The following is a 27,817-nucleotide window of genomic DNA, read 5'->3' on the forward strand; positions in this document are numbered from 1 at the left end:
ATCTTGTGTATTGGATATATACTAATATAAATCTTAAGATTCATTATATGCTTAAAATTATATATGGTTAGATAAAAAGACTAGGTAGGATGTTATCTTGAGAGAGAAGCAGATTTCTTTTGGAAGATGTTGGGTTTCCTATTGGACAATTTGACTTTGAAAGTCAAGTAACAATAATTGATTAAATAAGCTGTATAAGATGAGGTTTTTGTTGGTTGAATGAACTGAGTAGGATCCTTAAGTTCAATGAGGTTCACTTCAGTGGCACTCAGTCACAGGAATAGAAAGAGTACACTTCACAGTGTGTATTCTGGATACACTTGGATATCAAATGAGATCTGAGTTATTGAACTGGGATTGAATACTCTACACATAGACTAAATTGATCACAAGGTTTGGCATCCTTTAGCATCCTGGGAGGAAAATAAATTATAAGCACTGTTGTATTCTCTAGATTTTAAACTGCTTACTTTGTATTGAGTACTGAATCCAGTGATGTCTCCTATGGTTTCATGTTCTTTAGTGCTCATCTTTGTTTCTATGAATTTCTGTTGTGTATGATTGTAGGCATGCACACATGTGTATAGGTAAGAGGTCCATGCCAGGTAAATATAATGACCCAAGGTCCACCTTCCTATTTGAGACAGAATCTCTCACTGAATCTACAGATGTTCATTTCAGCTAGACTGGCTAGCCAGTGAGTTTCAGGGATACACTTAATTCTAATTGCCTAGTGCTGGGGTTAGAGGCTTGCGCTGCCATGTCAAGCTTGTTAAATGATTCTGGGGATCTGGCCTCACCTTCAATTTCAACCAATTTTTGACTTTAACATTTTGTTTTGATTGTACTGTTTATAAATCCTGAGCTTCTATTCCAAGTAGAAGGTAAAAACGATACTAACAACATGCCACAGTATTGCTTCAAGAACCTGGATGCATAACTGACAGATTTAAAAACAATAATTAAATGCAGGTTTATTGGAGCAGCAAGGCAGGTGGAGAGGGACCGGCGAGTATGTGCTGGCTGGGGGAGGAGGAAAAGAGAAGGCAGGAAGGAGGGAAAGGGGGGTAAGGGCAGAAAGGGGGTTAAGGAAGCAAGATGTCTGGTTATATAGTGAAGGGCCTCCGGGAGAGAAGCCCAGTCCCTAGGTGTAGGGCAGGGTATGACAGCCACACCCTGCAGCAGGTTGGGGCTTTAAAATCCCAGCCTTTTGTTGATAATAAATGGATAATGGACTAAGAATCTGGACTTGTAATAATGGTTTCTTTCATTCATCTAGATCAGTGGCTCTTTTGCTTGATTGAATATCAGAGTTGCCTAAGAAGTATGGTAACATGCAGTTTCCAGGGCTGTATTTCCTATAGGAGTCTAGAATAGAATTCTGAAAACCGCATCAATTTTGTCTTTTATTGAAAATGGATTTTTTCATATAATATATTCTAATTATGGTTTCTTCTCCTCCAGGTCCTCCCTAGCTCCTCTCCCATCTAAATCCACACCCTTTCTTTATCTTTCTTTCATCTAAAAATAATAATAAAATAAAATAAGATAAAAACAAACAAACCAGAATAGGATAAAACAAAGAGCCAAAGAAAAAGCACTAGAAGAATAGATGCAGAGACATGCATGTTCACACACAGATAAATTCCTTAAGAACACAAAATGAAAGCTATAATACATATATATGCCAAAGATCTGTAATGTTAAAAATAAAAAAAAAAAAACATTACAAAGCATTATAAGACAAAGAACCTCCAAAAATACCATTGAGTTTGTTTTGTGTTTGAAATCTTATACTGGTCATGGAACCTGCCCTTAGAAGTACCCAGTGAGACTCTGATGGAGAAAAGCAGGTCACCATTATAGAGTGAGAGGTTTGTAGCTAGGTTGGCATTTACCTATCTCCTTTGACAGTTTACAGAGTACTTTCTAGTACCATTAACACTAGTCAGTAGGGATGAAGGTTTTAGGTAGGCACCAGCATGACTTCTCTATGTTCCATGAGTTTTACAGGTGTTGTGTTCAGCAATACGGCCTTACTGTTAGTTTGTGGAAAGCAGCCCATACCCTTGGCAATAGCTAGGGGATTTCCATGGGAACACTTTGGCCAACAACTCAATTAGATGTAACCTATTTCCAGAGCTGGAGGTTTTATTTGGTGACAAGAGATGTCTAATTGGGGCTCCATCTCTCACATTATTTGGCAATTCCATTTAGAATCCCTTTATATGTGTATATATTTTCGGGAGTTTCTACTATATTAGGTTCCCATAGGACTCCAGAAAAGACTTAGATTTAGCTGCCCCTCCACACATTCTCTCCCTTACTCCCTCAAATCCCCATCCCTGTTTGATCCCATCATTACATACATGTAATCCTATCATTACATGCATACAAACATACTACATACATGCATGCACACACACACATGCACACACAAACAGTCTATCCTTATCTATGAATTCTACTTCCCATCCCTAGGGAGATCCCTGCCCCCCTAGTCCTTTACTCTTTATTTAGTCTCTGTGCTTTTACATATTGTGCCTTGTTTATCAATGACTTAATAGCTAATATCTACATATAAGTAGATATGTACCATAGTTGTTTTTCTGAGTCTGAGTTACCTCACTCAGGGTAATTTTTTTCTCTAGTTCAATTCTTTTACCTATGAATTTCATGTTTTCATTTTTTAGACAACTAAGTAATTTTCCATTGTGTATGGGCCTGTGTGTGTGTCTGTGTGTGTGTGTGTGTGTGTGTGTGTGTGTGTGTGTGTGGCCATAATACAGTTCCAGACATGTTTCTCTGGAGCATACCTCATGTTTTGAGATAAGCTCTCTTTGGGACTCAGGACTTGCAAATTAGGCTAGGGTGGCTAGCTATTGAGCTGCAGAGATCCACAAACCCTTCACCACCAGTGCAGGGATTACAAGTGTATACTGTCATGTCCAGCTTTTGCTGTGCTTGCTGGGGGTCACAATTAGGGCCCAGTTGTTTTTACAGCAAGGACTTTGCCAACTGAATTGTCTCTCCTACTCCAAGATTTCATGCATTATTGACAAGCAGGGATGAAACAGGGGAAAGCTGCCTGTAGCAATAATATCCAAAATCCAACATCAATTTCTCTCTGTACCTATCAGTTCCCAAAAAGTTAGTGTTTCAGTGGAATTCTACTAAGCTAAAAAGAAAATGAAATTATGATATTTATAGGAACATGAAAATAAAAAAAAATGTTATGTTGAGGTAAACCAGGCACAGAAAGACAATCACATGTTCTCTCTCATATGTGGGTCCTTAGCTTCTAAATAGTAAATATTCATGTTTAGATAGAAGTAATTATAGGCTGATGCCAAGAAAATTGAGGGGAGCCCACAAAATAGAAAAAAAAAGAGAGACATTAAGGAAAGGAGCTGGAGAAATAGAACACATATATGGATATAAAAGGAGGCATTATTGGAGTTGGGAGGGTTCAGTGAAAATGCAGGTAGGAGGGAGATAGAGAACAGAGGAAAGATTAGAATACAGCCAAAGTGAAGTATATATGACAATGCCATAGGAAATCCAGTTACTTTGTAAGTTAATTTTTATGGAATTAAAATTTTATTTTTATATTAATTGCAGTTTATTTACTTTGTTTCCCAACTGTAGCCCCCTCCCTCATTCCTTCCTAATCCTACCCTTCCTCCCTCCCTCATCTTCTCCCTACCCCTTTCCAAGTCCACTGATAGGAGAGGTCCTCCTCCCCTTCCATCTGACCCTGTTTTATCAGGTATCTTCAGGACTGGCTGCATTGTCTTCCTCTGTGGCCTAGCAAAGCTGCTCCTCCCTCAGCGGGGTGTGTGTGTGTGTGTGTGTGTGTGTGTGTGTGTATGTCAAAGAGTCAGCCATTGAGTTCATGTCAGAACCAGTCCCTGTTCCCCTTACTAGGATACCCACTTGGATACTGAGCTGCCATGGGGTACATCTGAGCAGTGGTTCTAGGTTATATCCACGCATGGTCCTTGGTTGAAGAAACAGTCTCAGAAAAGACCCCTGTGCCCAGATATATTTGGTGCTTGTGGCGTTCCTGTCCTCTCCAGGTCTTACTAACTCTCCCTTCTTTCATATGATTACCTGCACTCTGCCCAAGGTTTGGTTATGAGTCTCAGTATCTGCTTCGATACACTGCTAGGTAGAGTCTTTCAGAAGCCCTCTGTGGTAGGCTCCTGTCCTATTACTTGTTTTCTCCTACTTCCAATGTCCATCCTAATTTTTTTTCTAAGTGAGGATTGATCCTCTTACCCCAGGTCCTCTTTCTTGTTTATCTTCTTTAAGTGTACAGATTTTAGTATAATTTAATTTTAAAGGAATAAATATATATGCATACTCAGTCTTTTAAAGCACTAAACATATGTCTGTATCTGGGCGGCCAAGTGTCTTTTCAAATACTTATGTAAAAATTCCCGTGTTCGCCTCATGATAAATAATTCTTGCTGGCTCACATTCAAAAAATAATTACACCATATTACTTCACTGTAGATACTAACAAGACTAAAAAGTTTCCATATTGACTTTCCAAAATAGACTTAATTCCTTCACTGTGATGTTTTTCTTAATAGGATGCCTCAATTCTGGTCTCAAGAAATGGAAATTCACATTAGGAACTCATTGGGTGGCAAAACAAGTAACGTAAACAGAAAAAAATTATTCAAAGAGAAAGCAAAATTAAAAATTAAAAACACCCACAGAAATACTATTCAACAGAAATCAATATAAACATGTATAATTGAAGTATTTTAGTAGCCACATTTTAAAATAGAGAAAAATAAATGCTAAAATATATTTCATGATACATTTTATTCAAGTCAGATAAAACTCCAGCACAAAGGAAGAGGAATAGACATAAAGCCACATCCCAATCACAGAAGCTATTTGCAATTTATAGTTGCTAAGAAAAGGAAATTTTCTCTTCTTCAATAAAGTGAAACTGGTTGTATCAACTACATTCTAAGGCAGGTCCCATTTACCCTAGTGCCAACACAAATTGGAATCCATGGCAGGTTTTGTTGTTGTTGTTGTTGTTTGTTTGTTTCTTTTAAGAGAGAAAAAGAACGTAGAGTTGGATGGGTAGGGACCTAGGGGAAGAGCTGGGTGGAATTGGGGGAAGGAAAACAATATTATAAAATTATATTATATGAAATTTTCAAAAAATAAACTATTTTTAAAAGAAAATAAAATATGAGAAAATGAATGAAACAGGGATAGTGTGGGCTCAGCTAGTTAGCACAATACATTCTTTTTTAATTTTTTTATTTTTAATATTATTTACAGTTTATTAACTGTGTATCCCAGCTGTATCCCACTCCCTCATTCCCTCCCAATCCCACCCTCCCTCCCTCATCTCCTCCCTGCCCCTTTTCCAAGTCCACTGATAGCACAATACATTCTGATTGAGTAGAGGTGACAAATTTTCTCTGACCTTCCTAGATAATATACAAGACCAAGCAGGAAGCACATTTTTATAAGAGATGTGCTGTCTATAAAATGAGATTCTAGCTATAATGGGATGTATTTTCAATGTGGTTACCAAAGGGGAAAATTCCAGCCATGTTCCTCATTGCTGTGTAGAAGCAAAATAATTAACTTAAAATTTAGCAAGAGTTTTTATGCTGACCATGTGAAAATTAGGAATTACTATGAACAGGAAATGTAACTGTCTATGAGAGCAAAGGGGACTAGCAAGAGGGGGAAGAATCTCAAGGAGTGGGGAAAGGGATATGCGCAAAATAACTAATAAACTTATATGAAAGTGCCCTTGTGAGACCCAGAGCCATGGACAATGACTATGTGTCAATTAAAATTCTTTATTACAAAAAACCCTCAATGTTAAAAATATTCCCAGGGCTTAGTAAATAGCTCACCAGTACAAGCATGGGGACCTGATCTCTTTTCCCCAGAACCCATGTAAACTTCAGAAGCAGTGACACATGCCTATTATATTCCTGTAGTGCTGAGAGGTGGGGGCAGTTAGATCCTGGAGTTTTTCTGGCCAGTCATTCTCGTCTAGCTGACAAGCTCTGTTTGAGTACAGGCAGGAGACTCTGTTTCAAATAATAAGCTACAGAGTGTGCTGTGTCACACTATTCCTGAGAAGATGTTTGCTCACCCCAATGAACGTTTGGTCACCCAAATAGGGATGACATGAGAGAACAAAGTAGGGATACATCAAAGTCTACCTTAGTGAACTAAGGAGTTTTACTGGGGTTACTTATAGGAGTATGAGTGAGGGGTAACTTACAGGGGTAGAAGTGACTCTAAGACAGCTCCATCTCCAAAGCCCACCCTGACAGACATGACAGCCCTCAAATGCTAGAGACCTAGAACACACTGCCCAGCATGCAGGCAGCTCCACAAATTGCAGAGTATCCTTTCAATGTGGCTCAATTAATCTGAGCCTGTTCAGACAGCTTGGCTGGTTTTGTTGCTTCTAGACAATTTGGCTGGTTTCTGCTTCTTCCAGGTGGCTCAGCAGGTCTGGGTCTTTTCCAGACATCACAGTTTGTCTGAGAGTGTCTCTCAGCAGCCTTTACTGCTTATACGCATTTGAGGAAGAAGGAGTCTGTTATATCTGGTTAGCTTCAGGGATTTCCCGAAGCCTTTGTTCCCTGAGCTTAAATAGTTTTCCGGCTGAAAGGAATGTTTTACCTCCCATTAGCACACTCCCATGTCCTCATAAAACTTCCCAAGATGGAGATTAATCTCAAATGAAATTGCTACAGAACAGAGGGACACAGAAAGACACCCAACTTGGACCTCTGGCATACACACACACACACACACACACACACACACACACACACACAGGCATACGCACTTGGACACACATGTGCATGAATCCCATATATAATACAACATATGCAAAAATTTTAAATGCTTTTATTTAAAACATCAATGTAAAATCATTAATGCATTAGCAAAATAATATAAAATTTTCATATCAAGTATATAAAATTTGGGATTACTATACTATTAGAAGACATATCAATTCAGACTAGCCATGCTTTTTGTATTATTCAGTATCCATGTGTCTAATATTCATCTATACCAAACCTATATCATAGTTTATGTGAGCCTGTGTCAGAATTACCTATAAGACTAGTTATAGCACAGAATTCCACATGTCTGAAGTTTCTGATTGATAGTTCTAAGTGAAACCTGAGAATATGCATTTTTAACAAACGTCTGGATACTGCTGCTGCTGAAGAGCTAGCAAGTGCGCTTTCAGAACCACGACCTTAATTCTTTCAAAATTCAAACCTGTCACCATTTTTCCACTATGTGAACATAAAATTAAAAAAAAAATAGACACTAGGTACTGTGGTGATTGATATTGTTAGTTGTTAATATCATACATTATACATCATTGCAAATTGCCAGTATCCTGTTTGTTGCTTAAAATTGAGTGATTATTGATATGAGTATCAGTAGTTAGATCTCAGTGACTATTGCTGAGTGATACTCAATAGAGGGTTAATTAAGAAGAAACATGTCTTGGCTTCTTGGCTCTTGTATTTGCAGAGCTATCTCTAACCTCAGGATTATGCTAAATACGTTATCAGAAAGTAACCTTTTTAAACAGCAAACTAGCATTCAAGATTGTTTTTTGTTTTTGTTTTTTGAGACAGGATTTCTCTGCCTAGCCTTAGCTGTCCTGGACTCACTTTGTAGACCAGACTGGCCTCAAACTCACAGATATCTGCCTGATTTTGCCTCCCTGGGTGCTGAGATTATAGGTGTGCACTACCATGCCCAGCAATATACAGGAAAATATTAATTGACTCAATACCTATTCAAAGCATTAATGTTAACTAATTTGATATTTAATGTAGTCATGGATTTTAAAATAATTTAAGAATATTAAATGAATAGTTAACTAATTGTGAGCTCAGTGAAAAATAAAGATAATATCCTTTCTATCATGACATTAATTTATCTCTGAATGTGCCCTGGTCTTTGATTAGTAAATTATTGTGAAAGATACAGTTCCTCCTGATTTCTACATATTTAAGTATTTCATTTCTGTTTTATTGTTTCTGAAGAAAAATAGTTAAAAGTTAATACCTTCTCTTTAAACACTTTTTTTTTGTTCTAAGAACACAAAAACAGCTTCTGAGCCTCCTTTGGCTCCTCCTGTATCCGAAGAAGAAGATGAAGAAGAGGAAGAGGAAGAAGATGACAATGAGCCTCCACCTGTCATTGCACCAAGACCGGAGCATACAAAATCAGTAAGTCAGAAAGATAACTACAGTTTATTTTCTCTCATTTATGATTTCCTGATTTTATATAGATAAATAAAATCATAGATACACACATATATGATGTCCTGAAAGGAAAAGTGAAACTATTTCTGGCAGTGGTTCTTAACCCATGGGTCATGTAGCAGATATCTTGCATATCCCATATTAATGCTATGAGTCATAACAGTAACAAAATTACAGTTCTAAAGCAGTAAAGCAATTTTATGGTTGGGGGGTCTCTACAATATGTGGAACTATATTAAAGTGTCACAGCATTAGAAAAGTGGAGAACCACTGATCTAAGGGAACAAACTACAATGATGGGAAGGAGGAAAATCGCAAAATGGAAGGGTAGTTGTGGGAGTATGAGGACATATGCTCCAAATAAAATGTACACTTGTGTGAAAATTCCCTTATGTAACATGTACCCTCGACAATGAATATATGCAATGAGGGATTTTTTTCATTTTTTTATTTTTATTTTTATTTTTATTAATTACAGTTTATCCACTTGGTATCCCCCCCTGTAGCTCCCTCCCTCATCCCCTCCCAATCACACCCTCCCTCCGTCTTCTCCTCCCATGCCCCTCCCCCAGTCCACTGATGAAGGGGTCTTCTGACCCTAGCCTATCAGGTCTCATCAGGACTGGCTGCATTGTCTTCCTCTGTGGCCTGGTAAGGCTGCTCCCCCCTCAGGGGGAGGTGGGCTTTTAATCCATTGTTTAAGAGGCAGAGGGGATAGGATCCAAAGTTCCAGAGCAGTCTAAATAGTAAGACTCTGGCTCCAAACAAAAGAAACCAAAGAAGACAGCATTTTATGGCTAGGGATCTGTGGAGTTGCTGAAGTACCTCTTGTTCCACTCTTCAGCCCCAATACTGTGTGTTGAAAATTCCAGTGTTACAGTAAGGACAGAGAAGAGGCTCCCTAGGGCTTGCCTGCAAGCCAACCTAGCCATCTGCAGGTTAATGGGAGACCTTGTCTCTGAAAATGAAGCCAAGAGCAATTGAATGATGTCAACTGGCATTCACATATGCACAATACGCATACACAAACAGGCACAGACATGCACGCCCATACATACCCATGAAGGTTCCATTTAGAACTTTAGAATATTGTTGAGCAAATAATACCTGTTGGGTATTTCCTGTGTTCCCAGAGTTACCACATGTAACTACAGCTCTAAGGGATCCTAAGTACTCTTGGCCCTATAGGCACCTGGGTAGACATGGCAGACACATAAACACACCTACATACAGACACACGAATTTAAAAAAAAAAATAAAAACAAATTATTTTAACTGTAATATGAGCCTAAAATTAATCTGAATTTTTGGTTATTTTTTTGACAGTTTCACATATAAGTACCACATTTACATCATTTCCATCCTTCTATCTTGCCTCTCCAACTCCTTTCATGACCTTTCTGGTTCCCTCTCAAATTTATGACCTCTTCTTCTATAATTATTGTTGTTTTATATGTTTATATTACCTAATACAAAAGCAACATTAAATGGGCTCAGTTTTGATGTCATGATTTGAAAGTATAAGATTATCCTATCCAATAACTTGCTAATAATACCAAACAAACAAACAAACACAAAAAACACAGGCAACTACAAATTCATCAAACTGCAGAGGTGGAGATAAGGAAAGAAACCATGTGAACCTCCTAGGAAGAATTACTAACGGAGGAACAGCAAGGTCAGAATGAGCAAATACTTTGAATGCTTTAGCATATGTTATGCTTCTTAATGTTCTTTGACAACAGTGAAGGGACAGTCCCTTCCTGCCACACTCTTCCTTATCTACTGTCTTAATTGTGGAATTGGGGTCGGTATGTTTGTCTTTCAGATCTATACTCGTTCTGTGGTTGAATCTATTGCTTCACCAGCAGCACCAAATAAAGAAGCCGCCCCTCCTTCTGCTGAGAATTCCAGTACTTTGTACAGAAATACAGATCGGCAAAGGAAAAAATCTAAGATGACAGATGAGGAGATCCTAGAGAAGCTAAGTGAGTATTTTTCCCTCAGAAAGTACTTCTTATACAGTGACTTCAAAGGGAATTTATTCTTTGGATGTCTGAATCTGCTTGTCAAACTCTAGAATCCCTTCAGTTGTGAAATAAAATGTTTAGGACTTACTGTGCATATCAATCAGGTTACTCTCTCTGTCTCTCATAATCGTAACCTAACAGAAACTAAGCATTTTCACTTAGAACAGTCAATATAGATGTACCCTTGACAAAATATATTATAGTAACTTTTAAGATTACACTGCCAAAGGGAATTGAATACTTTAGTATTTTATGACCATACCTGAAGGTTCTCATCTGATATACATTGGTTAAAAAAAAAATCAACCCTAAAGTCCAATGGAGTACCACAGATAAAGTAGCTTTCCCTTATCTGTGGGGAGACAGGTGAAACCAGGCAATGATAGCAGTCACGTCCAAGGTGTCATTGGAGCACACATACTTCTGTAGTGCTCCAGTTTGACAAAATACTCACCACTTAAGAGTATGAAATAGGTTCTCCCCTAAAAATTGGCAAGGTTCTATAAATTGTAGTTATTAAATTCACACAGAAAGGCTAGACATTAGTAATCATCATCTCCAGTTTAACTGCTACTAGCGCCTTATCCTTTCTATAAGTCTTAGCAGCATGATACAATAAGACAATAATGGGGCTATCCCTTTTTATTCTTTTTTTTTTTTTTTCAGTTAACAGAGTAGAGCAAAGAAAATCATTTGTTGGCCACACAGAGGCACTGTAGATGTGACAAAGGGGCCATTTTGCCACAAGGAGCTAGCTGAAAATAGTTTTTCAGTTTCCCAATTTAGATAGGTCTACTATCATCTAGATGATAAGAGGCTAAGAATGTTTGTAAGAATCATAGAATATCCAGGACACTCCCTGGATATCCTTCCCCTTCACAGCAAAGTTGTCATTTGGACTGAATAATTATTTTGTGTCTGTCACGTTCAGGACACTTCATATGTAACACCATTGTCATTTGAAGTAGATAGGTTTGGGGAAGCCAAAGTTGAAGTACAGCTCTCAGTAAGCACTCAGAACTGGAATTGCTACAATTTAACAAAGTGACTCTGCTATACTTGATTAAATATACTTCTAGCATTACTGTCCACTATTTGCTATAATAATAGCCATAATAATTCCTACATGAGGAGCACTTTGTGAGTGGACACTTTCCATACATTACTGAGGTTAATTTTCTCTATACTCACTTATGGTAGATTTTAATGCCTGCATTTTACAGGACACTGAACGTAAGCTTTAAAAGCTTAAGTGACCAAGTCACCAGAATAATGAGTGGGAAAGCCAGAATTTGATCTCATATCTGTGTGCCTTTAGGAGGGGAGGAGAGAGGGGTTTATGGGGGGATACAAAGTGAATAAAGTGTAATTAATAAAAAAATGTGCATGTTAAAAAAAAAGCTTTCACTTTTGCCATTAGCTAATTTGGTTTTGTATAACCCAACTCCTTGTGTGTAAAACAGAAGGCAGAGATAAAAGAACCACTAGGAAAACTAAGTTAATGATTCAGATAATCACTACATTCCTTCCTTTGTTTTTATACACATCACATGAACTATAACAGAGATTATATTAGACTTTTAAAATTTGACAGTCATGCATTAGTAAAAATGACTGTTCTCTGTCATGAACATGGATTTATAGATTTTTGTAAATAAGTTTAGAAAAATAAGTTTAGAAATATATGCTACATTTCTGAACCACAGTTTTGCTTACAGAACATGACAGCTATGGCTGGGACCTTTCTAGTTTATTTATTTTGTTCTGCACTGAGGAACAGCAGGCCAAAAGGAAAAAAAACTGACTTAAGTCTTTTGATGAGAATTAGGTTCAATTAGTTAATTAATTAATTTTTGGTTTCTCAAGACAGGGTTTCTCTCTGTAGACTTGGCTGTCCTGGCCTCGCTTTATAGACCAGGCTGGCCTCAAATTCACAGAGATCCAAACTGTCTCTGCTTCCCTGAGTGCTGGGATTATAGGCAAGTGCCACCATGCCTGGTTGAATTAAGTTTTAATGAGAAAAAAATGTAAAGAAAAAAAATAATTTAGCCAATGTTTTTCTCTATTGGTCTTTATACTTCTTTATCCAAGACAATCATTTTCCCTCTAGCAAGCCAAGGAAGTATAAAACTTTCTCTGTAGGATGGATCATAAGACGACAAATGTTGAGTTCAGAAAGTCTTAGATTCAAATCACAGACTTACTGATGCTGGCTGATTATTTAATTTTGCTTGTCCTCTATTTCTTCATTCAAAAATTTGGCATAATAATAATACCAACTTCATACCATGTGACAATGATAACTTCAGCACATATATCTGGCTCATAGTGGGGGAGTCAACAAATGTTCATTGTTTTATTAAGAATACAAACCATTAATGTGATTGCCTGACAGGACAAGCTTTGAAATGATCATAATGAAGTCTGAGTCACATGTACAAATTTTGTATCCCTTTGAAAGTCTCTTACCTCCTCTGAACTTCCAATAGTAGTAATAGTCCCAGTATGATAAGAGATCTTTGAAGCTTAAATAAATGCTTTCGAGTAATATATCTCACATAATAATCAGCTTAAGCTTATTGTTTTATTACTGTTGTTTTATCATTACAGAATGGTACTGACCTTCCACTAGGATAGGATGCTTATAACTCAGGACAATCTCATAAGTGTGGTACCTGTATGGAAGTCATTGAGGTCCTTGGAAAGGTGTATACAAATCTTGAGGAAGTAGTAGAGGAGCCTGTGCTGTTAGACAAAGGGAAATGGGAAAAAAAGTAGAGAAGTATAAGGATGGCCTGCCATCTACAGGAGAGTGAACCATATAAGAATAAGGAAGAAATGACAGCTTCTACTTAGTCATCCTCATCTTCAACCTCAAGAATGTGATTGCTAGGAACTGTGCAAGCCAAACCACACAGCTCCCAGGCAATTCATCTTCCATTCCAGGCAATTAATCTTCCATTCTGGTAGGGGCCAGACCAAGGAATCATTAATAGCTGAAATGGATAGATCATCTTTCAGTGTTACACAGACAGATAGCTTGGATCTGGCTGTTCACTGTGGTCTGTCAGATCTGTTGAAAAATAAACAAACCTTTGCATGCTAGTGAACATTTTCAGAAGGCACGGACAGTTAGAAAAATTGTTCAATATAGGAAATTTCTCTTTAACCTTCCTCCTCTAAGCCCCACAACGAGTTTTTCATCTTTGCCCTCTTCTTCCTTAGCATTCTGTACTCCAAATTCTTTTTCCTAATTCACCATCAGAGACAATCAAAGTTAATTTAGAGAATTATTAAGCTCTTCTTCAACAATTAAAAAAAAATAGCCAGGTGGTGGGTGGCGCACTCCCTTAATTCCAGCACTAGGGAGGCAGAAGCAGGCGGGTGGGTCTCTGAACTGGAGGTCAGCCTGGTCTACAAGAGTGAGTTTCAGGATGGTAAGGGGAACACAGAGAAACCTTGTCTTAAGAAACAAAAAAGGGGAGGAGGTCCTCCTCTATCAGTGGACTTGGAAAGGGGTAGGGAGAAGATGAGGGAGGGAGGGTGGGATTGGGAAGGAATGAGGGAGTGGGATACAGCTGGGATGCAGAGTTAATAATCTGTAACTAATATTAAAAAATAAAATTTAATTAAAAAAGAAACAAAAGGAAAACAAACAAACCAACAAAAAAAATCTCCTTTATGCTCAAGGGATAATTTCTTTATGACAGGAACCAGTTTAGCTTAATAAGACAGAGACTATATTGTTGGACCTTTTATTTCTTTTGAAACCACAACATGAATCTCATTTTCAAATACTAGAATTTAGTGATTCTTAAAACTTTATACTTTAAAATGAATGGTTTGTTTCTTAATTGGTAGGAAATGGTTCTGATATTTCTATCATTGCTTTTTCCACTCAATTTTATTGGCTGACCTATTTTTTTGCTTTACTGTGTCCCCATACTTTCCTTTGTCGAAATTTATAAAACCAAATTGTAATGGACCTAACAAGAGAGATAACTTGAAAACCTTGTTTTGTGACTGAAATTGTAAAGGAAAGCCTCTTGTATGCATACCTGCCATCAGTAGATGGCAGCACATACTCTCTGGTGAAAGATATAGGGTGTAAGGACGCCATTTTAATTGGAGAGCAGTTAAATTCTGAAGCACAGTCTCATCAAAATGGTTGTCTCCTAGTAATCCATATGAAACGATTCATTTCCTCATTTTTTTTAACACCACATACCATGGAAATAATGGTTGAATAATTTATTGCCCTAAAGCCTCATTAACTGAACCCTGCCAATTGAAATTGGTTACAATTCAGAAAGTGGTTTGAGTTAAAGCTTAAAGCATTGCTTTTTGATCAGTCTGTGGAAAAGCATTTGCTCAGCAACTTTATAGCAAAACTTTCTTAGAAAAGTATAAACCATTTAATAACACTCTGGTGTCAAGTAACTTTAAAATAATAATTTCATCAAAAGAATAAAAAAGATCCAGGCACTTACCCATTAATAACTGACTTGAAGAAAGATGGCTTTAGTGATGTGGAAATCCATTAGACGATTTGAAAAATAGAATAGGAACCCACATATCACTAAGTTTATGGCATTCTAAAGACATAATTATAATAAAATAAAATATATTATTCAACATTTCTTGAACCATGGACTTTTTTTCTTCAAGAGGAAATGCCAAATTTTACTTCTGTTTAACTCTACAAGCATTTGCTGAATAGTCAATATATGTTGTAGCTTGTGCTCTATAAGGACACAAAGGATTTACAGGTGAATAAGACTATGCTGTTCTCATTAAAACAGTGTAAAAGGTGATTCCAAAGTGTTATATTACTCATTAAGGACATTGAAAGGGAGAGAAAAAGGAAGTTATTAACATTATTCAATGGGATCATAGAGGTTTCCCAGAAGAAGTAACATCTAAAATAACATTTAAAGCAAGGAGCTTGCTATGAGGAAACATGGGAAGTATGTTGCAGATGGAATATAGAATTCAAAGACTTCCCTTGATCTAAGCCAAAACACCAAAAAAGACTTGGAGGTACATACCTAGAACTTGGAATTATTCTATTACTTGAACAAAGAAACAGAGTTATGAGAGGGAGGGAAAAAAAGTGAGTGACTCTTCCAGAGGTCAAGAGTTTTATTGCCATCATGTTATTGGTTGGCTTACAAGGCCTGAAACGTCAGCCTTGGGAGATTCAATGCCCTCTTCTGGCTTGGATATTTTCCTTGCACATCTGGCATTGTCTGTCTTCCCTTCCCCCCTCTTTCTCACACAAACACACATTTACTTTGTCTGTCTGTCTCTCTGTCTGTCTGTCTGTCTGTCTGTCTCTCTCTCTCTCTCACACACACACACACACAGGAAGTGAAAATAAGAATATTTTAGAAAAGAATTACTCCTAGAGGTTGTTACTGGTTGTGTAGAAGAAGCAGCTTAACTATTACTGCTAAGCAGGGGCTGTTCAGGGATTGCACTTTATGTTCTATGGTCAGAGCATAAGGTTCTTGTTAAAGATACAGTGATACTTGCATACTGAGCCAAGGACTTTGGGGATTAACTATAGGTGTCAGGTATCTCTGGTATCAAAACCAGAGACTCATCTGACCAGGTCTACAGTTAAAGCATTCTGAGAGAGCTGTAGAACCTGGATAGACATGACAAACCTAGCAAAAGAAATGCTAGTTAGGAGAATGTTGAAACAAAAGAGGAGAGTCCAAAAGGAGCAGTAGAATTAAGGAAAGAGTGTACTGGAAAAGGAGTCAAGGAAGAAAGCAGATACAGAACCAGCACTAAGTAAACACCATCTGTAGGGAATGACTGCAAGGAAGGACTGAAAGACAAACAATTCTCAGATATCTCACCAGACTACTTAGAGGATAGATTGAAAGCACCATGGCCTATGGCAATAGATTTGTAACAACTCTTGCAGTATCTGTCGCACTAAGGCCAACTAAAATCAAAGCCCATTTTAGCGAAGTAAAGTGAAAAAAAGAGAGAAAGAAGGAAAATACAACAAAACCAGTATGAAACTGTCAAACAATGAAGACAAAATGAAAGAATTATTCCCAGGACAGGGGTATGGCTCAGTTGGTAGAGTGCTAACCTGGCATTTATGAAGCTGTGCATTCTGTGCCCAAAACAACACTAATAGGGTCTAGAGGTGCACACTTGTCATCCTAGCACACAAGAGGATCAGAAGTTCAAGCTTATCCTTGGTCAACCAAATACCCCCAGACAAACCCCTGCAGTGCTAAATCCCAAATGCAACACATAAGCCATAATTGAAAGATTTAGAAGATTAATTTTTTCCTGACTCTATATTGTCAGTTTTTAGATTTTAGTTAGCTTCTTCACTAGGCCAGGGAACAAATAGTCATCTAAATTAGTGATATATATATATATATATATATATATATATATATAATATATGTACTGTATAATATATAATATTATAACATTATATATTATAATATATATAATACTATATATTATATATATAATACTATATACTATATATACTATATAGTATATATACTCTCTATATACAATTGTGTGTGTATATATATATGTATATATATACATATATATAGTACTCTATTTGAATATGTATTTTCTTATTTTCATTCACTTCCTTTTTCAGTGGCAATCACTGCACTGGGCACCAAAAGTAAACAGATGAAAACACAGATTTTCTGAGTCCAATAATAAATAAAAGTATGTTAGTTTTATTGAGTGATCCTAGAAGACTTTGGAAAGGCTGATGTGCTGAAGATATATTTAGGTGGTAATTAGGAAGTCAGAACTTAGATAGGAAGGGGAATAGAAAAGCAGAAAAGCATATGGTTAGAGCTAGTTACTGTATGGTGATAGTACTCCTAAGACCTAAAGCAGGGGGGAAGGAGACAGGGGAAAGATACTTGCAACTTAGCCTGGTTAGGTAAAATGCCAGATGGGGTTGGATCATGAATGGCCTTCTGTGTTCAACTAAGAAATCTGGTGTGGTTCTGTAGCAAGGAGGAACTGTTGCAAGATTATTTAGGAACAGATAAGAGCGACTAGTAATACAGCAAAGATCTTCTATGTTCCTGCAGACCTACCATTTAGAGTTTCGAGGTATCAACTACAATCTTGGAATATAATAGCTTCAAAACCCCACCCAAATCTTGCTCATGAATATCATAAAGACAAGGAAGTGTGCCTCTCTCTTAGTGAAGCCTATTTTTGTTTCAGAGACCTGCTTTTTTGCTATGAACCTTCATGCTTTAGCCTATATTAAAATAGCATCACTATGCCCCAACTCTGTTTTCAAACAACAAAAAAAGTAACTGGTAATATGTATGTTGTTTCTCTGTCGAATGTTTAATTATTTTTTTGCAAGTGTCATGTCGATGTGTGTGTTCACACAAGTATGAATACACATGTCTGTGCAGGTGCTTATGTGTGCAGGTGCATGTGAAGGCTCTAGGTTGACATAGGGAATTATACTTGGTCACTCTTCACCTTATCGAGCAAGGCATGGTCTCTCAGCTAACCAAGAACTCCTTGATATAGGATAGCTTCTTCCTTCAGAATTCCATCTCTGCCTTCTAAGCATTGGAATTACAGGTGGACCATAAGGTCCAACTGACAGTTTATGTGTGTTCTTGAGCGCATGACCTTATGCTTTTGAGTGCAATAAATACTGAGCCATCTCTCTAGCCCCAAGAATGACTAATTCATTTCTATAGATAGATAGATAGATAGATAGATAGATAGATAGATAGATAGACAGGTAGATAGATGATAGATAGATAGATAGATAGATAGATAGATAGATAGATAGATAGGAATGTGTGATACACAAGTCTGAAATATGTTATTTAAAATCAAACATTGAAGGGAAAGAGTAATGACTCACTTGCTGAACTGGTGGTTGCACCTGAGTTCAGCTCTCCAACACACACCATATTAAGGGTGGGTTGGTGCATGCATGCAACCTTAGGGAGGTGGAAACGAGAAAATCTATGTGACATGCTGGCCTGCTAGTCTTTCCAAGTTAGTGTGCTTCAGGTTCAGTGAGGAGAAACCCTACGTCAGAAAATTAGGTGCAGGGCCATAGAGGAAGACACCGATTGTGAACCTGTGGCCTCTGCACATGCACACACACGTACATACAGATGCATGGACTACACAAAAAAGATATTGAACTATATCCTTTAAATGGGTGAATTTTATGATATTTAAATCTCATATCAGTAAAGCTGGTCAAGTGCTCTGAGCACTAGTAGAATCCTAAGTAAGAGGATGCATACTTTCTGAAAGTATGACTCTTGATTTATGACCAAACTTACTCCTTAGACCCATTCTTATTTACCATTGAGTTAGCATGGAGCTAGTGAAGAGTAAACACTAGATAAGTATGCATCCTGTGGAATTAAATCTAGTGCAATCCTTTACTCCAGTTCAGAAAAATTATCTTATTAAATCATGGGCACAATTTTTAAGTATTTTAATCTCCTAATCTATAATAGTTATTTTACAAGGACTTTTAATTTTTATAAACGCTGGTTTGTGGTCAGTCCATTTTTTCTTTCCCAGATATCAGCAGTTTTTAATATAAGTAGTATGTATGGATTATTGTGATCACTTTAATATATTTCACTGCACTTTTAAACAAATTAAGCATATTTTCCATATAAAATGTGAAAGTTACTGACTTTGATGTAATAATTTTATCATTAAAAGGAAATCAATTTCAATCATTCTCTCTCCCTCCACCTTTCCTTCCCTGCCCCCACTCTCTTTCAGGAAGCATTGTGAGTGTTGGGGACCCAAAGAAAAAATATACAAGATTTGAAAAAATTGGTCAAGGGTAAGTGATTTTATTTAAATTACCAAGATGCACTCCAACAATGTACATATGTTAAAATTCACTAACAGCTCAGATATAATATCAATTCATACCTCTTATTTTCTGTATTATACTTATGATTTATATAATCAATTTTAACTTTCCCTGCTGGTAGGTTTTTTGGTAACTAACATAGAAACACATGATACTGGAGTCTTCACTATCATTGAACTGATAACTTTGCAGGGACATTTTGATAGCTATGCCATTTGTATATCCACACTGATTTACCTAGAAAAGCAGTAGAATTAGAGGAAGATAGAGAGTATGTGAAAGCTCTAATTGCATTGCCCCCTCACATTCAAATGCACCTGTGGATTAGATCCTGCTTTGTCAAACTGAACAGTACAGAATGAGAATGAGGAAGGCCTTACTAAATAACCCAGAGTTGTTAAATTAACTACCTGAGTAGTGTCAATATAAACCAATAGTCCTTACATGAGACCAGGTCCATCACTTTCCCATACTGGTTAACAGCACAGATTTCCAGACCCAACTCACCAGATATTTGAATCAGACTTCAGGAATGGTAATCTTATAAAAAGTCCTCAGATAATCCTGATCATCAACTAGACATGTGAACCAATATTGAATCATTTGCTAAAGCTAGAGGTAGGAGCCACCTCTTCTTCAACTCAACTGGATGTATCTCACATCTCAGTGTATTACTAAGCCAGACGCCCTGGGGATGCAATAATGTGTAATGAAAGATGTACTTTCTCAAGTCCATATATAAACTTTAACTGACTTTTTTTGTGAACAAGTAGAATATCCCACAAGACAAGTTGCAAAAAGACAATACAGAAAAGTTGGCTTTTAGATTTTATTTTATTTTAACGTGTTTGGTTAAAAAGGGGGTGCTGAGGTCTACATAAATGGTTCTATGGTAGAGTGTGCACACAGAGGACAGAGTTCAGTTCTCAGCATCCATATCAGGTATCTCACAATCACAAATAGTTGCAGCTCAAGAGGATCCACTGCCCTTTCTGGCCTCCACAGGCACCTGCACTTGTGTACACAAACACACACACACCTATACATAATTAAATTATTTTTAATGGACAGATATACAATCTGGGGGAACAGCACCACAGATCTTCATTGTTCATTGTGGTATCTACTTTGGGCTTAGCTTCATTTGGCTGTTGAACACTTGTAGTATTACTGGTCCAAACTGGAATGTGCCACAAGTATGAAATACACACTTAATTTCAAGTCCTTCATGTCAAATATACTATAAAATATCGTATAGACAGTGTGCATACTGAATGCTTATTGGAATAATATTTTGCTTGCATTTGTCTAAACCAGCAGTTTTCAACATGTGTGTTGTATTGGAGGTTGAACAATCCTTTCCCAGAGGTCGCATATCAATTATCCTGAATAACAGATGTTTACATTACAATTCACAACAATAGCAAAATTATTGTTATTGGTCACCACAACATAAGGAGCTGTATTAAAAGGTCACAGCATTAGGAAGTTTGAGAACCACTGGTATAAATGAAATAAATCATTATATCAGATTTATTTTTGGAAGAACTTTTTTAATTTTAATTTTTGTTAATTACAGTTTACTCCCTTTGTATCCCACCTGTAGCTCCCTCCCTTTTCCCTTCCCAGTCCCACCCTCCCTCCTTTTTCTTCACCCATATTCCTCTCCCAGTCCACTGATAGGGGAGGTCCTCCTTCCCTTCCATCTGATCCTAGTATATCAAGTCTCAACAGGAGTGGCTGCATTTCAAGAATTTTTAATGTAGCTCTAGATATTTAAAATATAGTTCACATTATAGTCTTTTTATGCTTTAATATTGATTTTTAATTGACACATAATAATTATACATATTTATGGGCAGTGATGTGATGCTTTGATTCATGTATTTATATAGTACTTATGTGGTTTGGTGAAAGTGCTTGCCATGAAATCCTGACAACGCAAGGTAGATTGCAAGAATCCACAGTGGAAAGAGAGAATTGACTCCAAAACAATGTCCTCAACACATGAATTATGACATGTGCACATGTGTGCTCATGCATGTATACACACACAAACACCACCATGCACACATATTATAACAATAAAATATAATCTAAAAATATACTACATAATGTTCAAATCAGAATAAGCATAACAATCTCCTCAGGTATTTATCTTTTTTTATGGTGAAAACTTTCAAAAAATCTTCCTTTTACCTTCAAAAATGTACATATATATTATCATTGTAGCTGTCATACTTTTTAATAGCCCACAGGAATTTCTTGCTACTGTAACCATGGCTTCTTATCAATTGTCCTTCTTTCCTTCCTTCTTACCTCTCCCCTACTATACCCAGCCTTGGGTAACCACCATTTCACTCTGAACTTCTATCAGATCAGGTTTACTTTTAATTTTTTACATACGGATTTAATTACATGGTGCTTGATCTTTTAATTCTTTATTAATTACACTTTCTTCGCTTTGTATCCCCCCAGTGGTTCCCTACCTCCTCCCGTCCCAATCCCTCCCTTCCTCCACCCTCTGCATGCATGCCCCTCCCCAAGTCCACTGATAGGGGAAGTATTTTTTTCCTTCCTTCTGACCCTAGTCAATTAGGTCTCATCAGGAGTGGCTGCCTTGTCTTCTTCTGCGGCCTGGTAATGCTGCTTCCCCCTCAGGGGGAGGTAATTAAAGAGCAGGCCAATCAGTACATGTCAGAGACAGTCCCTGTTCCTATTACAATGGAACCCATTTGGATACTGAACTGCCATGGGTTACATCTGTGCAGGGGTCTTAGGTTATCTCCATGCATAGTCCTTGGTTGGAGTATGAGTCTCAGGAAAGACCCCTGTGTTCTGTTGCTCTCCTTATGGAGTTCCTGTCCTCTCCAGATCTTACTATTCCCAATTCTTTCCTAGGATTCCCTGCACTCTGCCCAAAGGTTGCTCATAAGTCTCAGCATCTGCGTTGATAGTCTGCAGGGCAGAGCCTTTCAGAGGTCCTGTGTGTTAGGCTCCTGACTTGTTCCCTCTTTTCTCCTTCTTCTGATGTCCATCCTCTTCACCTTTCTGGATAGGAATTGAGCATTTTAGCAAGAGTCCTCCCTCTTGATTAGTTCCTTTAGGTGTACAGATTTTAATAGGTTTATCCTATTTATATGTCTATATGAGTGAGTATATACCGTGTGTATCTTTCTGCTTCTGGGATAGCTCACTCAGGATGATCTTTTCCAGATCCCACCATTTACCTGCAAATTTCATGATTTCCTTGTTTTTTATTGCTGAGTAATATTCCATTGTGTAGATATACCACAATTTGTGCATCCATTCCTCCACTGAGGGACATGTGGGCTGTTTCCAGCTTCTGGCTATTACAAATTACTTTGCTACAAACATGGTTGAGCAAATGTCCTTATTGTGTACTTGAGACTCTTTTGGGTATATGCCTAGGAGTGGTGTAGCTGGATCTTGAGGAAGCGCTATTCTTAGTTGTCTGAGAAAGCACCAGATAGCTTTCCAGAGTGGTTGTACAAGTTTACATTCCCACCAGCAGTGGAGGAGGGTTCCCCTTAAGTGCTCAGCCGATACCACCACCCCAATGCTTGATTTTTATTTTTATTGTTTTGGTACTTAGCATGCTTAACTCAACATAATGAATTCCAGCTCAATCCACATTGCCCTAAATAACAACAAGCAATGTGTTTCAGATTTTGAAAACTCTCTGTTTAGGTCTATTTACCATTTACAAGTGGGTTTTTTGGCTTGTTTGTTTGTTTGCTATTGAGGTTTTACAGTTCTTATATATTCTAGATCCTTCTAAGATTGACATCATATTTGTTCTCTCCATCCTGTGTACTCTGCAAGTTTTCACTTCATTCTATTTAGTCTTTGCAAAATACAGAATCTCATTATTGCTAGTTTTAATTTTGTTTACAATTCACAATGTATTTACCACGCAAAACATCTTCTAAATTAGAGTTTCAGTGAATCACTTTGTTAAATAACTGTGTTCTGAGAAGTGAGGATGGGAGATGTGATCTTATTTGTTCCCATTAATATGCAGCTGAACAAAAACAACATTGAATTAAAAAAATCAAACAAAAATACTTAAGAGATGCTTTCAAATAATGGAGCCAAATTAATAACTTCAAGAACAAAGATCAGACCACTAATGAGTGACTTTGCTCACCAAAGAGATTTCCTCTTGTGATTGCTAATCATAACTAGACTTCAAAAGATACAAAAGGAAAGTTATATATGGATACCTTTTTTAAAGTATTTATCATCTAAAAAGAAGCAGGGGAAGGCCAGACATGGTGGCACATCTCTCATCTCCATACTCAGGAGGTGAAGGCAGAATAATTAGGTTTTCAAAGTGATCCTCAGCCACAGAGCAAGCTTGACGCTAGCCTGTGCTACATGAGACCCTCTCAAAAATAAGAAGATTAAGAAGAGGAAGATGGAAAAAAAAAACAAAAAGAAACATACACAATTTAAAATAAACAGTGTATGTCCTATTTGCTGAAACAGAAGCTTTTGTTTTACATTCCCAGAGAATACATGATTTTTAAAAATGATGAAGCCAACTGAAAGTTCAGTCATAATAAATTATTAGATGTTAGGACATCTATTGTCTTTCTTAATTTGTCTCCTATACTGTCCAGCATACTGCTAAGCTTGGCATGGTGGCAAATATTTTGTATTTAGTGGGCCCTCAGATTTTTTTTGTACAGTTATGAATAAGCGTACAAAACAGCCACACTCAAAGATTACTTGCAGAGCTTCCCTTATTTGCTAGTCCCGTATCTCTCGAATGATTTTGCATCAGTAAATATTTGTTGGATGAACAAAAGTGTTTGCCCACCTAGTTTTCCTTTATAACAATGTCTTTTTGGCTTTTTAATCACTCATTTTTCTCATTTCATGGTCAGCTGTTTTTCTTTCACAGTGACTTGGTCTGACCTGGTCATACTGCTTTGTTGTTCCTCTGGTGTGTGCTGCACATCTATCTTTTTCATGTCTATTGGCTTCACATTTCACTGACAATTTTCACATACACACAGAACATGAATAGTCATAATATAAAAACCAATGTTTTTTTTAAAAAAACTAAAATCAGAGCATACTTTTAAAATAGCTATTAAGATATAAAGAGCTTAAGTTTATTTATTGAGATTTAAAATTTTATTTTATCATATTTATTTTCATCTAATCATTGTTTTGAGTTTTTAATGGAATATCCCCCACTCTTAAGATTTTACGTGAATGAACAAAATACTTTCTCTAGATTTTAAAAAAAGAAACCACTTATAGTAACTGTGTTTTAACTTAAATGGCTTGTAACTGATTTTCTCATGAATTATTGCCCTGAGCTAGGCAATCTAGTATCTACTTTTAAGACACAGTGGTTTTCTTTTCTATTCATTAAGTCTTGAATTTTATTGTTTTGCTTTACCTGTTGTTATAGTAACTTTCAAAATCATGTCATTAATCATTAAGTGCTAGCAACAATCAAACCCATTATTCCATTCTCAGATCCAGAGACCACAAGACCCTACTTTTCAGAGCTGGATTTAAGAAAACCTTTTTCATTAATTACCCTCATCCACTTGGAAAACTACATTTTTTTTCCAGTATGGGATTCGACCATCCCAACATCCAGGCCTAGTCCATAAAATTAGGTTCCATCAACCATAAACCAAACTCAGAGTTTCTTGTCTAATTGTTGCAAACCATAACTGTGAGGCTAAGTCTTAAAAATGACAGAATTTTACTAAGTTTTCTGTGAATGTTCTATCGTTGGCTGCCAAATCTAGACATTTCGATCCAGTGTGTAAAGGGAGAAGAAAGCAGAAAGAGAGAAGGAGCCAAGAAGGGGAAAGAGAGAAAGCCAAATACCCCTAAATTCTCATTAACTGAAGAACAATGGCAAGGTGGAAAAAGAAAGTTTTTTTTTGTTTTTTTTTTGTTTTTTTTTTTCACTCTATACGAGTTCTATAAAAGAACATAGATGACAAATGGAGTCCGGTGAGACAACTGAAGCACACGTTTTTCTTCCGTCAATGGCTATCCCTGGAAGTTTGTGTAATTCCTAAATAAGCAGTAGCAGTGTGGCAAAGGGTAGAGCTTACTAAGGCTGGCAGCTGCCTTGCAGATGTCTCGCTAATACGTTTGAATTCATTTCAAGTTTTTTTTTTCTCAAATGAGAATGACCTGATAATTAGATCACCTTTCCTTTCAAACCCAAAGTGTCTTTTCTCAACAATATTAGTAAATTAGTTTGTCTTGTAAAGAAGCATCACATATAGAGCAAATCTTTATATTTAGTGAGCTATGGTTGAGTGAAAACTATGTTTAAGATATAGCTATAATTGAGAACCAGGTTCTGGGCCGGATGTAGTATGGACACCTTTAATTTCAATGGTCAGGATTCAAAGGCAGGAGGATCTCTGAGTTTTAGGATAGCCTACTTCTACATTGTGAGCTACAGGCAGGACTACATACAGAGACTGTCTCAACCCCATCCCCATAAAAAGAACCAAGTTTTGGTAGCCACAGTGAGCTTTATATTTAATAACTGCTGAATATCTAGCAAAAAAAAAATGGATGAGACTCTAGCTTTCACTTACTTAGGAAGCTGAAAATCTAGGTTCATTCACAGTAGGAGAAAACAGAGAGGGGGAAAGGCAGAACAGATTCACCCCCCACTGATATGCAGTTACTCTGTATTGATCTACACATTAATCTTGCCAGCTCCTCTTGAATCCTTTTTGAGCTGTCAGGCCCTCATTGGTCTTTGTTTTCTTCCTTCTTACTCCTGTAGACTATTCCTGTAACATCTTGTATCTAGTACTTCTAAATTGTCTTAAAAATTTTAAAAACAGAAGAATAAAGGAAGGATTTTGAAATAGTTGATGAAAAGGGGGGCAACATTTTGAGCTGAAAAGTCTATGACCAGCTTAATTTCTTGAAACACAAGTTTTCTTGTTCATGACAAAGCAGCACGCATACTCCCTAAGACTGAAAAACAAACAAGAGAAGGCAATTAACATACTTAGCCCAGATATGTCATGTGGTTAAACACTCCATTATATTAGCTATTGGTTTTTAATATTTCTGTGTCTTTTTTATATTAATTACAGTTTATTCATTTTGTATCCCAGCTTTAGGCCCCTCCCTCATTCCCTCTCAACCCCACCCTCCCCTCCTTATCTCCTCCCATGCCCCTCTCCAAGTCCAATGATAGGGGAGGTCCTCCTCCCCTTCCATGTGACCCTAGCCTATCAGGTCTCATCAGGACTGGCTGCATTGTCTTCTCTGTGGCCTGTCAATGCTGCTCCCCCTTCAGGGATGGTGATCAGAGAGCCAGCCACTGAGTTCATGTCAGAAACAGCCCCTGTTCCCCTTATAAGAGAAGCCACTAAAGACACCCACAAACCATTATGACATGAAATAAAATATCATGACTATTCTAATGCAGTTACAAAGAGATAAGGGGACAAATAGAATGAATAAATGATTTATATAAAAAGAAGTTATGAAAATTGATTTTTAGTAGTGAGATCATTTTAGTTATGATTTGAAATGGTATAAAAATCTGGCTGGGCATGGTGGCACACTCCTTTAATCCCAGCACTCAGAAGGCAGATAGAAGAAGGTGGATCTCTGTGAGTCCAAGGCCAGTCTGTTCTACAGTATGAGTTCTAGGGCAGCTAGGCATAGGCAGAGAGATACTGTCACACACACACACACACACCTTAGCAAGTGCAAATCATGAGACTTCACTTGAAGTAAACTAAATGAATATTTGCTTTAAACTAAGTTTTATCATCAAAGTGTCCCTAGATCTACAACAGTATCTGTTATACTCACTATTTGTTGAAGTCACATTAAAAGGAGAAGTATAAAATGTAGGCAGTGGACTTATAGTTAAAAAGGAATAATGCTAAAATAACAGGTATGAGACAAATCGAGAGCAACAGGTTGCAATGTGTGCATATCATCATTTCTTTGCTGTGGCAAAATAATTGGCATAAAAAAATCCTAAGGAAAGAAAGTTTTTTTTTGGCTCAGTGTTTCCCATTTCAGTCTGTGGTCAGCTAATTGTATTGCTCTTAAGACAGAATTCATAGCAGTCAGAAAGCAAAGGGAAGTTGCAAGATGGACCCAGTAACATGATAAACCCTTCAAAGGCAGACCTTTAGAAAACCATTTCCTTCAATCAGATCTCATCTCTTAATAGTACAATCAGCTATTAACTAATCAAATGGATCAACCTACTCATAGAGATAGAGCCTCATGAACCATTAATTTCTCAATTGCGCCACCTGGAGGCCAAGCTTCTAAGACTGACGCCTTTGGGAGGTAAACAATACTTTGTTTTAATTAATTATTGTTTAGTAGATACTAGTTGGGTAAAGCAGTATAACAACAAGAGTTTGAAGAATAATACACAATGAAATGTGTGTCGCTTCAACATGTGTCCCCAGATTTCCAGGTATTCTGCATAAAGGAAACTTCCGGAAAGAAATTACTGTTGGTTTCACTTGTAATTCTCTTTTTCTGATTGGCTGTTTAAAATACACTGAAGCAAAAGGCAAAGAGGCTGGACATCA

General features: G+C 37.1%; 1 protein-coding gene across 11 annotated transcripts in view; it reads left to right on the forward strand.

The window, feature by feature from the left end:
* The window catches only part of Pak3 (p21 (RAC1) activated kinase 3), a 320,956-nt gene that overhangs the window by 244,279 nt on the left and 48,860 nt on the right, over positions 1 to 27,817 (forward strand). For all 11 annotated transcript variants that reach the window (XM_060375414.1, XM_060375412.1, XM_060375420.1 and 8 more), the window contains 3 exons: positions 8,133 to 8,264; positions 10,129 to 10,288; positions 19,124 to 19,187. In XM_060375414.1, coding sequence (XP_060231397.1) covers positions 8,133 to 8,264; positions 10,129 to 10,288; positions 19,124 to 19,187 — 356 coding nt within the window. The remainder of the gene's footprint in view (positions 1 to 8,132; positions 8,265 to 10,128; positions 10,289 to 19,123; positions 19,188 to 27,817) is intronic.

The sequence above is a fragment of the Meriones unguiculatus genome, chromosome X, assembly GCF_030254825.1.
Source record: "Meriones unguiculatus strain TT.TT164.6M chromosome X, Bangor_MerUng_6.1, whole genome shotgun sequence".
In the NCBI taxonomy this organism is placed as follows: domain Eukaryota; kingdom Metazoa; phylum Chordata; class Mammalia; order Rodentia; family Muridae; genus Meriones; species Meriones unguiculatus.